We start from the raw sequence: 12,816 nt of genomic DNA on the forward strand, positions 1-12,816 counted from the left end.
TTTTTATTTCAGAGTGATAATTAATAAATTAATTAACTTATTTTGTATTAACAACTGATGAAATAATAGAGTTGTCTCAGCTTGCAAAAAGAAAATTAACTATTTCTCATATGATGCTTACTCAAAGAGACTGATCTCATTTATTCATGAATATTATTCACTGAAGAAGAATTGATTTCTCTGTAAAACTGAGTTTTCAATTTTTAAGCTGGGAATCTTTTGATATTGTATAGTTGTGTAATCACTCAACTAAGTTAATATGAAAGATCTGATATACATATACAGCAGCTCAGATACTTGAAATTTAATATATCTTCAATGTTTGAATGACTAATTGAATTCTTTCTTCTTGATAAAAAGCTTGATTGTTTTTTGTTGTTGATATTTTAACAGTTAAATTGATAGATACATTATATAGCGGAGAAGTATATAAACAAATATCTCATATGAACAAATGTCTGATTATATTAGTTAACTATTAGTTAAACATAATTGATAAGTAAGTCAGTCACATAAGCAAGTCAGTCACTTTTCATCTTATCTCAAAACAACATTTTCATCATCAAAAATATCAATCACATAAAGAAATAAAACCTTTACTTAGGAAATAAAACTTCTTTTAGTCATTCAAATATTTAAAAATGATTAAATTTCAAGTGCATGAGCTGCAGCAAAGCTGTATGATGTTTCACATTTCACTCTAGATAATTGAGTATATGATCATATAGTATATGTTAATACTTTTTTAAAGAACTGAAAAGTTAGTCTTATAAAGAAAGAATCTTTTGTTCAATAAATTCTGATCATGAATGAACAAGATCAGTCTTTTCAGATTGCAGCTGTATGAGAAATGATCAATCTTCTTCTTGTCAGCTAAGAATTCAATCTCTCACTCACAGTGAGTGAATACTAAATATGAAACTTTATCAAACATCATAATAAGTTGAAATTCAAGTTCTCACACAAGTATGATTATCAGTGAGTCTTATTTGAGAATTCTGAGATTATCTGTAAGTGATTTAGACTCATATAAAACACTATTGCAAAGTATGAGATTCTGAAAAATGATACCTATAACTTTGATAAGACTAAGTTTTAGATGAGTGTAATTAAAACTGTCAGAATAATGACTAAATCTGAAAGAGCTGAGAATTCCAAGCTTGTACAGTCTGAAGATTGAGAATGAGTGACTGTTATTGCTGAAGTCAATGTAACTGACTGAGTCTTGCATACAATGATTATTCTCAAAGGAAAGATGTATCAATTCTGCTGGTATTGTTAGGCTCAGCGCCGGGGGGGCCTAGGTTTATATCCATCACGTGACCACGTGATAGCGCCCCACATGTAACCCAGTGGACCAGTATGATCCAGTCACGTGATCACGTGGATTGTTTACAATATGTCATGTGATCATGCAGGTTGTTTATAATCTGAGCAGACTCTGACATCTCTTTTCCTCATCAATTTTAATATTTCATTATATAGCAGTTAGCAACGCAGAGAGATTCTATCTTAGACAGCTCACATTCACTCTCTAACTGATATAAGACAGAAGGGCTATCACATGACTGAGTGATTGAATTTAGTAAGAATAATTGAATTACTAATCAGCTGAGCTTATATTGACTGAAAGAGATGTTCAACAAGAAGATTTTATTTCAAATGAAGAGCAGATATTGACTGTTGATTCTAGACTGATACTGAAGTCATATCTCAGCTGAATTTGATTAATTTTACACTGAAAATCAAATCATTATTCTCTATATATTATGATATTTCTCTCATCTTCTTCAGTCATTGAATATTGACTACTTCTCATTTCTAAAAACTGCATACAAACAGCAGATGGAAAATCAAATGCAGCTTGAAATCAATCATATTGACAAGAAAAAGTTTTTGAGTCTCTATTCTACAGCTCAGATGCAAGTCTTGACTGAGAGTAACATTAAGAGTAGTTTTAGAGCTACTGAGCTGGTTCTGTATAATTCTAAGCAGATTTTCTCATAGTTTAATATCATGATGTATATTCTTACTCTCTCAGAAATCTCTTACAGCTTTCAAGCCTTTTGAGTCATAATCACATCATATAATATATATCAATTGAAGCAGCAGGCTGAGAAAGTTAAAGAATATATGAAGTACTGTATACAGAGCTCATTTAGTCTAATTAATTATACTCTAAGTCAGCTGATCAATAAGTGTTAAATGATAATATACAGTGCTATTATTCTAATAGCTGAAAATAGAAAGTTAAGAGCTGCAAATACTAAACAAAAGAAGAAATGAGAAAAAGGCTGTATGTATGTAGCTCAAAAAGATGCTTTGAGAATTGAAGAAGACTTGAATCATATACAAAAAGTCAATAAATAAGAGCAGAGAGTAGTTAATACTGCTGAGTTGTGATCATAAAAATGTGCAGCACCACAGTGTAGTGTATGTGAGATTATTGAGCATATTGCCCATACATGCTCTAAGTGTATAGGAAATAATTTATAATGTAATTTGCTAGTTTTTCTTTATAGTTGAGACTTTGAAGGCATTCTTGTTGTACAGTGGAGAGGAAAGTGGCTGACTCACTTATGTCGCCGACTTGCTTATTGATTACGTTACAACATAATGTTACTAAGCATCCCTTAACTTAGTTACTAACCTTATCTAGTTAATAGTGTTGCACTGAATTAAAAACTTGTTGCAACCAGCAACAATAAGAACGAAAGCAGAGTTACTATGTACACCTTCGATATAACTCCAGGTGATTTTCTCAGGTAACCAGCTGCCACACAATAATTGAGAATCACCATGGTAAGCACATTTTGCGGCTCTATTAAATGGACCAGCCGGTCCCTCTAGAGAATTTCGCCCTCACATCGCCTCCGCCTCCCGCTCCTGCTCCAGCATCACATTTCCCGCAGCGGCTCCTAGGAGCCCCGCTTTCAGTCTCAACCACGGTTCCACCTCTAAGATTAGCACCGGCAACAGCATTAGCATCACAGGCAGAGTCACCAATAGGCGATAATAGCCTCGACAGCCCAGCGAGCAGCGATTACGGATCCGACTTCTCCCCCGACGAGATAGAGGTGCTGAATCTGCTCCTGGCGAAGATTAGAGCGGATCACGAGAATTCAGGAACTGTTCCCGGTTCTTCTTCAGGAGCTGCTACGCCTGCCCGTGCACCTGTCGCGGTTTCTGCGAGTGGAGACGGCAGTGCTTCTCTCGCGACGGCTGCTGCCGCTGAGATAACCGACCAGCTACCGAAGACCCCCGTCTTACTGCTGCCGGATATTGAGGATTATGCGGGTGTGTCGAGTAGCAGATCACCTAAGGTTTTGGGGAGGATACAATGGAGTTTTAGTTCACAGAGGACTGGGTGGGGGATGCGTTTGTTTACCGATGGGAGGGGTAGGGGTAGGGGTAGGGGAAGCATGGAGCAGGGGATTGGCCGTTGGGGTGGTGCGTTCTTGCTATCTTATTTCGTCCAATCTTTGCCCTTTGATCTCTTTTTTAGGAGCGACTGTCAGAAGACTGACTCTTCTGACAATCAAGCGTTTAGCTGAGCACGAAGGTTCACCCGAAGGTAGGCAGAAGGATAGACAGAGAGATCGGGAGCGGGAGTTGCAGCAGATAGCCGCGGAGCAGAATATACAGAGGGCGAGTGCGAATGGAGATTCGAATGGTCTGGTTGCTCAAGATAAGCGATCCCCCCTTGAACGGTTCCGAACCCGGCCAAGAAAGGCTCTGTCGGTTACGGATTTGGTGTCTCCTGCCTGGTGCGAGTTACAGTATTGGTATACATTGACGAAATTTGGACGCAAGAGGGCTACACCGGCTATGAAACAGGGGACCATAGTGCATAAAGAGTTGGAGGAACAGGTCCATACAACCGTTCCTGTCGAGGTTATGACTAAGGAAGACGGATGGGCTTTACGACTTTGGAATGTTATACAGGGGCTACGTACGCTCCGTGTTTCGGGGATGACGAGGGAGTTCGAAGTCTGGGGGAATGTCGATGGAGAAATCGTGACGGGAGTAATTGACCAACTCTCTTACGAGTGTCCCGACCATGAGCTAGACGCATTAGCGGAGGCGCATTATGCGGATTTTAGAACTTCTAAATCGTTGTTTCCGGAATACCAGACTTCCATTACGGAATTCTTCCTATCTCCGGCTAGTGGTGGGAGAAGGTTGTCTGACATAGGAGTGCCGATTTCTGAACAAAACATGGCCCCCTCAGCGACGACACCTTCAACGTCTTCAAGTCTTCAGGGGAAGATATACCTCACGGACATCAAGACGCGCGGGAAAAGCAGTGGTTCCATTCCCTCTGTCAGCAGCACCAGCTTTCGTCCTACCCACGTCCAACTACAGCTATACTACCATTTCCTCACCCGACTCGTTACCACAGACGATGTCACCATCGAAGCCATCGCTTCACGATATGGTCTCCAAACAGAGCAGCCATTCTCTGACTCCTTCCTCGCCCAAATAGGCGACCTTGATGAGGAATTGTTCGACGCGTCACATGATTTAGACGCGGATTATAACCCTCCATCGTCAGGTGCAGAAGCCGGTGGAGAAGGATCACGGCCCACTAGCAGCCTAGACTCAATGACCATGCTCCTAGAACACAACTGCCTCTCCAGCCTCTGGAAGCTCATGAAATCTCAACTCCGTCTTACATTCCTCCCCCGAAACTCCAAAACACCACCAACAATAATACCTATGCCATATCAATCTCAACCTCAACCTCAACCCCATCCTCAACCCCAACCCACCAACAACCTGCTCCAAGATACCCCATCCCTAACAACCCTCCTCTCCCCCGTCCTAACAGTCACCTATATGACCCCATCCACTACCTCCGATGAACAAATGCAATACCGAGGCAGCCGCTCCTTCCTCTTCAACCCTCCTTCCCTCTACAACTACCTAGCTGACGAAATGCGCTGGTGGCGCGGGCAAAGGCCGGCGCGCGGCGTGCAGGTGATGGAGGCGTGGAAATGCGGGATTTGTGAGTTTCGGGAGGAGTGTACGTGGCGGAGGGAGATGGAGGAGCGGATGGCGGTTTATAAGAGGAAGAAGAGGGAGGTGCGGAGTGAGAGTGGGAAAGGGAAGGGGAATGGGGATGGGGAGGCGTCATTGGTGGCTGATTAAGGAGAAGGAGAAGGGAGTGGGGAGGAGGTGGGAAAGGGGAATGAGGGGTGTGAGTATGTTTTGGGGGAGAGGAGGGATTTCATGCTTATATCATGGTGAGGTGTTCGCGGTTACGAGAGGGTTGTGGTTGTGCATCTTACTTATCAGCGGGAGACTGCAATTTTATCATCAGGGAGGGACGCATTTTTGGAATGTCGAATGTGCTCCTGCCTGTATGAATGGATATGGATATGGATATGGATGTTGTGGTCATTTATGGTTTACTAAAGTTCTTGCTTCACTTTTACTCCCACTATCCCATCCCCCCCCCCTTCTCTGTATATTGCAGCTTTTTGTGTTCAATATCTGGCTATATTGGCAGCATGCATTCCATGGGAGTCTTAACCTTACCTTGAGAAACGAAAGGGCATTCTAGGGTCTTTTTTTTAACGAAGTTTTATTGGTGAATAATTTGAGAAGAAGGCTTTTTATTTCTGTCTTTTTTTCTTGACGGATCTGTACTGGCTGGGCAAAACTAGTAAAAGGCATATACACGTACATGTGGGATGGTTGATCTTGTTATTGTTGTGGTCGAAGCTAGCTAACTATATAGGGTTAACCCATCACGTGCGGTGGAGTGGCCGCCCAGGCAACCAGTGCCCAACAGTATATACCCCGAAAAAAGGAACAAATAAAACATGTAAGTGCTGCTGACAACAGCATTATTAGAACTTAATAAATCAAGTCTTTAACCAAGAGAGAAAGAAGGTGGTTGAATATATCTGACAGATAATGTGAGATGCCAGGCAGAGATAATCACGCACCTACAGCAGGACACCCAGTACGCTCAGGTAAAGAGAAATTGTTCTTTTATATAAATCTGGATGTTGAAATTTTTAATTTGTAATTAGGAAAAAGTTGAAATCATCTATCTCCTTTATCTTTTGTATTAAAAAGTGCAATCTTTTCCAGCTCTCGGCATCCCAATTTCGACTCAAACTGTTTCACGTAGAGTCCGCACAGCTCGCGAGACGTTGCATTCCGTCTTACGAGATGATATCATCGCTCGATGATACGCCCATTACCGCTTTCTGCATAGAAGGAGATTATCGGTTAGTTTTCTAGAAGCATGCTGATGAAGGAGTAGAGGGATAGCTCAACAAGGAGAGAAGACACGAGACATACCCTGGCATTTTCATACACGGGCGTAATATCGGTCCAGTATTCAGACTGTTCGGAGAACGCACGCCAAAAATTAGCCATATTCAATAAACCATAAAATAGAAACGAATAAATCAAGAGTTGTACTAACCTGATACACTCCCTGGGCAACCAAAACCTCCAGACCCGGTAAAACCGTCCACCCCGCATCACTAGCCAACTTCATTAGCGACGTGACAGAAGGTTTATATGCCATTTCGAGCAGAATACGCTTTGGGGTGATGCCAGTCCTGCGCTCTGCCTCTACATTGGCCTTCTCGCACAAACTCAAAATCTCACAGAGCACTTCTCTCATATGCAGTTCGATCGGCTTATCACCCGGTATCGTCCCGATTGCCACCATTGGAAGAGATTCCAGAGCCTTTACGTCATCCACGATGCGAATGTTGTAGTCTGCAGGGAACGAGGAGGCCATGCAAGCCAGCTTTTCGGGCGAGCGGCCTACAATGTAGATGGGGGAGTAGCTCATGCTGTTCAGCGCGAAGATGGCGGCGCGGGCGGTACCGCCGCCTCCGATGATTAGGCCGGCAGAGGAGGTGGTGGGGGTAGCAGCTGAGTATGCGCCTGCGTCACTTAGGCAGCGGACCATCCCTTGCCAGTCTGTGTTGCGGCCGATGAGGCGTGAAGATTGGGATTTGTCGCCTGGAGCTGCCGGGACGGAGACAATGGTGTTGACTGCTCCGATCATTTCTGCTTCTGGAGCTATTTCATCGAGTAGGGGCATGATGTCTAGTTTTAAGGGGATGGTGACGGAGGCGCCTCCAAAGTCTGGGGATCGTATGAATTCCTTAACGTCTTCCGGGTTGTCTGTTTCTATTCTCCCGTATGTATGTGGCAAACCCATTTGTTTGAAGAGAGCGTTGTGCATTGCTGGAGATCGGGAGGAGGAGACGGGTTTGCCTATGACGGCAAATTTCTTTGCCTTGATCTCACCCATGAGGGACAGACCCTTTCGGATCTCTCTGGCGGATAGTTGGCCAGGGGCTGCCTTGAAGGGGAGGCCGGGATGGGATACCGGTGTCATGAAGCCATTAAGGATCCGGCTTAGCTGGCCCTTGTAGCCCATATTGATAGCGATCAAGGGAACATCGTGTTTTGCTTCTGCCCATGTTTTAAATTTTTTCAGGGAAGCATTGTCGTCAAGTGTTTTTGCAACACCAACAAGTTTGATCACGTCTCCATACTGAAGAGCTTTATTGTAGATCTGAATCCATGATCCGTTCGCCCATGACAATAGTCCTTCGGGATCATGATGAGAGGCAATGATTTTCGAGAAACCTTTCATTTCAGTTACAGTGCGCAGGAGCTGTTCTGGGAATGACAGTTCAAGGTCCACAAATTCAGACCCCATCCGAATGGCAAGGCAGTAGAGCCGCAGGGCAGCATCGTATGCATCATCTGGGAACCGACCTCCTTGGCTCTTTGTGCGGATGGTAAACACAAGAGGAACTGAGACCCGACTTCGTAGCACGGATATTTGCTCAGCAACATAGTCCACAGAGGGGATTTCGCTGTCAGATTGTGGATCTTTGAGCAAATCAACACGAAGTTCTACCGCATCTGAGCCCAGCGTAACTTCTTTCAGGATATTGCTAGCTGGAGTGAGATCGGGAAAGGTTAGCGAAACGAAGAAAGTATTTTCCTTCCTTCTCATCTGCGCAAGGCTGTCCAATTTTCCAGTTATAACTTTCAAAAAGCGATTGAAGCCATGAAGTACCTGCGCCATCCCATCGGGTTGCGTTATCCGGCTGTAATACTGAATGTTACTACATTCCTGGTACCATGGTTTTCGACGCAACCAGACACTCATCATATCCTCCACATAGGCTGGGCGTGTCTTGTCAATTTTGAGGAAATCCATAACTTCTTTAATGTCTCGCATCGCAAGTATGACATTGCCCTTGGTTTTGTGATACTGGGTCAGTAGTTCTCGAGCCTCAGGCAATTCAACAACACCTCCACCACAGGCAAAAATGTATCCCATTGGTTTTTCAGTCATTACACGCCGTAAAAGTGCGAGTTCAGAATCCCGGAACCCTTCCCAGCCTCTTTGTTTGATCATTTCGGGAATCGTCATACCTTCATTTTTTTCTAGCTCGTCATCTAAGTCTATAAAAGGTCGTTGAAGTGCCTTGGAAACCCATACGCCACTCGTGGTTTTACCTGCGCCTCGCATGCCGATGATGAAAATAGATGCAGCCGATTTGTCCACATGAGCAACGCCATTCGTTTCTGCTTTCTCCTCCACCTCCACTTCCTTTCCATCCAGCTTCACTTTGAAAGTCTGAGCTAGGGTGTCCCACCAGCCGGGCCACGTTTTCCCTACGCATTCCTTTTCAAGGATCAGCGTTGGCTGCTCCGCAGCCAATGCAAGGATGCTGAAACTCATTGCTACGCGATGGTCGTCATAGCAAAACACGCCTTCTGGCGGATGACACAGAGTCGAACGGTCGATACCATCAATTTCAAGACCATCGTCATGCTCCCGACAAGTGACGCCAAATTTGGCAAGTTCATCCTTCATTGCCTTAATTCGATTGCATTCTTTGACCCTCTGGTTTGCGATACCGCATATCCGTGTAGTGTGATTCGATCCCTGACCTCTCGCCACGGCAGCAAGGACTGAAGCAGTAAGGAACGCGTCAGTCATCGGCTCCATGTCTATGGTAGGAATTGATTTGAGTTTTCCACCAGCAGGTCCAGTCACTGAAGTTGAGAAGTCTGTTTGATTCACGGTGCATCCCATAGGTCGCAACACATCAATGGCGAATCGGGCATCGCCTTGCAAGGACTTGGAACCAATATTCGGGACGGTGCAGGAAGTGCCCGTCATAGCCGCAATCGCCAAGGGGTATGTGGCCGAGCTGGCATCGCTTTCAACAACATATTCCGCAGGGTTTTTATAGACACCACGAGGGATATGATAAGTGTGCTCTTCCGTTTCAGATTTTTTTACGTCGATGCCGAACGACCTCATCATAGCGGTGGTCATGTCGATGTAAAGTTGAGAAACAGGATTGCCACCCACAAGACGTAGAGTCACCGGCTCTTTTGCATAGGGAGCGCACATCAGCAATGAGGAAACATATTGAGATGATACTTTGGCAGAAAGACGTATCTCCCCACCAGCAAAACCTCCAGAAGCAGTAATCTTGAGTGGAAGACTCTTCGGATTTTCGAGGTACTCGATATCAGCCCCGTTGGCCTTGAGAGCATCAACTAGATCGCCGATGGGCCTTTGCTTCATCCGCGCATTTCCTGTAAGGACACTTGAAGCGACACTCCCATTTTGGGCGAGAGTAGCGACCGTAGTCAGGAACCGTGAGGCCGTCCCAGCGTTTCCTAGGTATAATTCTTTAGGGCTAGCCACCATCCTACCACCGTTGCCATTGACCACGAGCACCTCACCCTGATTTTCCCATGAGAATGTGGCGGCCCCTAAACGCTCAAGGGCAGTAAGCATAACCTCAGTATCGTCTGAATGTAGGAGATTTTTGATGCGACATGTGCCTGACCCAAGTGCCGCAAGGACGAGGGCCCGATTTGAGATGCTTTTCGATCCTGGGGGTGTGCAGGTGACGTTCAGAGATTTTGGGAAACCTGGATAAACTTCAATGCTTGGCGCAAGTACAACTTGGAGATCTTCATTCGACACTGTACACGCCCTGGGCTCATAAGTGCGTCCAATAGCAGAGAGAAGTACGACTTTCTTCTTTGGACCGTCGTTCTTTTTGTCAACACCCATATAGGCGATTATTTGTTCCACGCTACAATGCTTGCCGGCGGTCAGCCTCTTTATCCGTTCATCTTTGAGAGACGTTGGCAGCTCATAGCTGGCTAGGCACTTTACAATGCGAGCTACCGAAACGTTATTTAGAATTCCAAGATGGCGAGCCAGTTCGGCTTCTTTGACCATTCCGATGGAAACACATTCCCCGTGTAGGACTTGCGGGGCTAGGATAGCTTCTATAGCATGGCCGATGGAATGGCCGAAATTCAGGAGGTTGCGTAGTCCGCCTTCCCTTTCGTCCGCTGACACAACTTGGGCCTTAAATTCTGCGGAGGATAAAATTGTTCTTTTCAGGGTCTCTTGGATGTTACTGAATCGTAGTCGTTCCGGGGTGTTTTTGGATTTTACAGCAGCTAGGATGACGTCAGCGTCATTTTCTAAGGCCGCGAACTTTTCTTCACTGGAAATTGCAGCAGTCTATGGGCACCCACAAGTCAGCAGTGGAAATTAAAAGGGGCTTGCAATAAAGGGAAAGAGGGGAATTGTAGAAGAGTAATTCACCCACTTTGATCACTTCCGCCATGCCATTTATAAACTCTCTTTCGGGTAGCGTATTCAAAAACTCCATATCCAGATAGATCCTTTGCGGTTGCCAGATAGCACCGATTAAATTTTTGCCATTTGGGGTGTCAATCGCAGTCTTGCCACCAATCGACGAGTCGACCATGGCCAAAAGGGTTGTAGGGACTTGCACAAAGCGAACTCCACGCATATATGTGGCAGCAACGAATCCAATTAAATCTCCAATAACGCCACCACCCAAGGCAATGATCACAGTGTCTCGCCCGCATGGAGGTTGACGGGTAAGCATCCAGTCTTCAATGTCCGCCTTGGTCTCCCGGGATTTTGAAGATTCACCGGGGGGGATTTCGTAGGTAAGAAGGCGAGGTTTGGGAGAAAGTCCCGCTGCAGCATTTTCGAAGGACTGTTGGAAGCCTGCGAGATAGAGGGGTGTCAAGTTCGTGTCGGAAATTAGGATGTAGGTTGAGGAAGCACAGCTGCTTAATAGATCCTTAGCAACATAGTTCCGCCAGATGCCAAAATCAGCGACTATGCTTTCGCGGCCAAGAATACTGATCTTGGTTGGAACTCCCATGGTTGGTTATGAATCTGGGGAAGGTAAAGGAGTATGGGTGTTTATGAACGGATGGGAAGACCGGAACGGCGTTGTTGGATTCTTCCTCGCCACGTCCTCGTTCGCATGAAGGAATCAGTGACAATTGGCAATGCTGCAGCTCGTGATGTATTTTGTAGCTCGAGTCTGAGTCAATTGAGCAATGTAGTGACACCAGATGCTGTCAAAGCAGCCGACGTGCGGGGAGTTTTCAAGCAGCGGATGAACAAGCAACGGGCTGGTGTTTTAAAGAGTCGCCACACAGAAATTGGGAACACAAGAACAGAAGAACAGTGGTAAGTGGCCAAATTCTTTTAAGGCGATCTCTTCCAGGTCGTGGGTTGTCGGTTGTTGACCCAAGCTGAGACTCAATTTTGTCCGCCGAGTTAGTTACGCGAGGCAGGATAAGAGTTATAAGTAATTAACTAGTTAACGTAATTCCACACCGAGCGAGACACCCCAGCGAGCGAGACACCAAAACCACCGTATCCCAACTAACTAGATTTTAACCTGAAATATCTACACCCACCCCCCCCTAATTAAATTAAATTAAATTACACTAGATTGAGGGCATCTTGTTCTCTTATGGTCAGGTAAATTGCAGTTGCTGCACCGCTGTGGTGCTCCTGAGCATGGCCTAGGCCCAGAGACTGCAGGCTCAGAAGGTTGAATGACAGACTGTTCAACAGGTGCAGCAGGTGGAATAATAAGATTCTGAGCTTCCTGCCTAGTGAGACCCCCTGCATGTTGAATCTGACATCTAGATCTAGTCTGCTTTTGCTTCTCTATCTCATTCGCGTTGAATATATCCTGGTATTGCTTCTTTAGAATAGTGGCACTGACCATTCCATGTTCACAGGCCTTGATAATTTGGTCAAAGTCTTCCACAAAGCCTTGAGGCTGACCTTCCACTAAGTATTTGATCTTATTTGCCTGCCGGTGTAATTGCCAGGGATTACTAGGTGTTTGAAGCACCCAGGATGTGGTTGAATTGCTAGAGCTGCTGTGTGGGGGGGTAGGGGTCTGGAGTTGAATATCCAGCTGCTGGAGAATGTAGTCAGGTTGAAAGAGCACTATTCCAGTAGCTTTGAAGCCATTTTGAATAGTCTGCAGTTTGAAGGCTTCAGTGCACACTGCAGGATAAGTCTCTAAGAAATCTGTCTTCCAAATAGCATTAAATCCTAGCCGCATTTGCTGTTGAACTAGACCCCCATATGCTTGCTTTAAGACTGCAAAAATGTTCACGTCTAGTGGCTGTAAGAGATGTGATGAATGAGGTGGCATGCAAAGACATATAACAGCATTATCCTTGCAGATTTGATTGAATTCTGGGGTAAGATGACTGCTGTGCCTGTCCAGAATAAGAAGACTATGAGTGCCAACCCTGCGTGGATTTGCAGCAGGAACAAACAGCCTAGTAAGCCATTTGACTCCTATTTCATCTGTAGTCCAACCATTAGGGCTAATATCAAGTCTCCACCTGTCTGGGAGCCCATCAAACCAGCCTTCCTGTAGGATCTGCCCTTTGAGAATGATGTATGGGGATAGGGCCCATCCTGAC

General features: G+C 45.1%; 3 protein-coding genes across 3 annotated transcripts; 2 read left to right on the forward strand and 1 right to left on the reverse strand.

The window, feature by feature from the left end:
• Positions 1-2,828: 2,828 nt before the first annotated feature.
• On the forward strand, positions 2,829-5,151 carry PAAG_07101 (hypothetical protein; the record flags this gene model as incomplete). Its single annotated transcript, XM_002790819.1, has 2 exons — positions 2,829-3,450; positions 3,551-5,151. The coding sequence occupies 2 exons, from the start codon at positions 2,829-2,831 to the stop codon at positions 5,149-5,151; spliced, it is 2,223 nt and encodes a 740-aa protein (XP_002790865.1).
• A 1,025-nt stretch (positions 5,152-6,176) lies between these two features.
• Positions 6,177-11,237, reverse strand: PAAG_07102 (pentafunctional AROM polypeptide; the record flags this gene model as incomplete). Its single annotated transcript, XM_015846126.1, has 4 exons — positions 6,177-6,221; positions 6,316-6,360; positions 6,443-10,558; positions 10,647-11,237. 4 exons carry the CDS (start codon positions 11,235-11,237, stop codon positions 6,177-6,179), a joined length of 4,797 nt encoding a protein of 1,598 aa, XP_015700561.1.
• A 105-nt stretch (positions 11,238-11,342) lies between these two features.
• PAAG_12335 (hypothetical protein) lies at positions 11,343-11,610 on the forward strand (the record flags this gene model as incomplete). Its single annotated transcript, XM_015847838.1, has 2 exons — positions 11,343-11,551; positions 11,589-11,610. 2 exons carry the CDS (start codon positions 11,343-11,345, stop codon positions 11,608-11,610), a joined length of 231 nt encoding a protein of 76 aa, XP_015702529.1.
• Between the last annotated feature and the right edge of the window lie 1,206 nt (positions 11,611-12,816).

This window comes from Paracoccidioides lutzii (assembly GCF_000150705.2).
Source record: "Paracoccidioides lutzii Pb01 unplaced genomic scaffold supercont2.22, whole genome shotgun sequence".
NCBI lineage: Eukaryota > Fungi > Ascomycota > Eurotiomycetes > Onygenales > Ajellomycetaceae > Paracoccidioides > Paracoccidioides lutzii.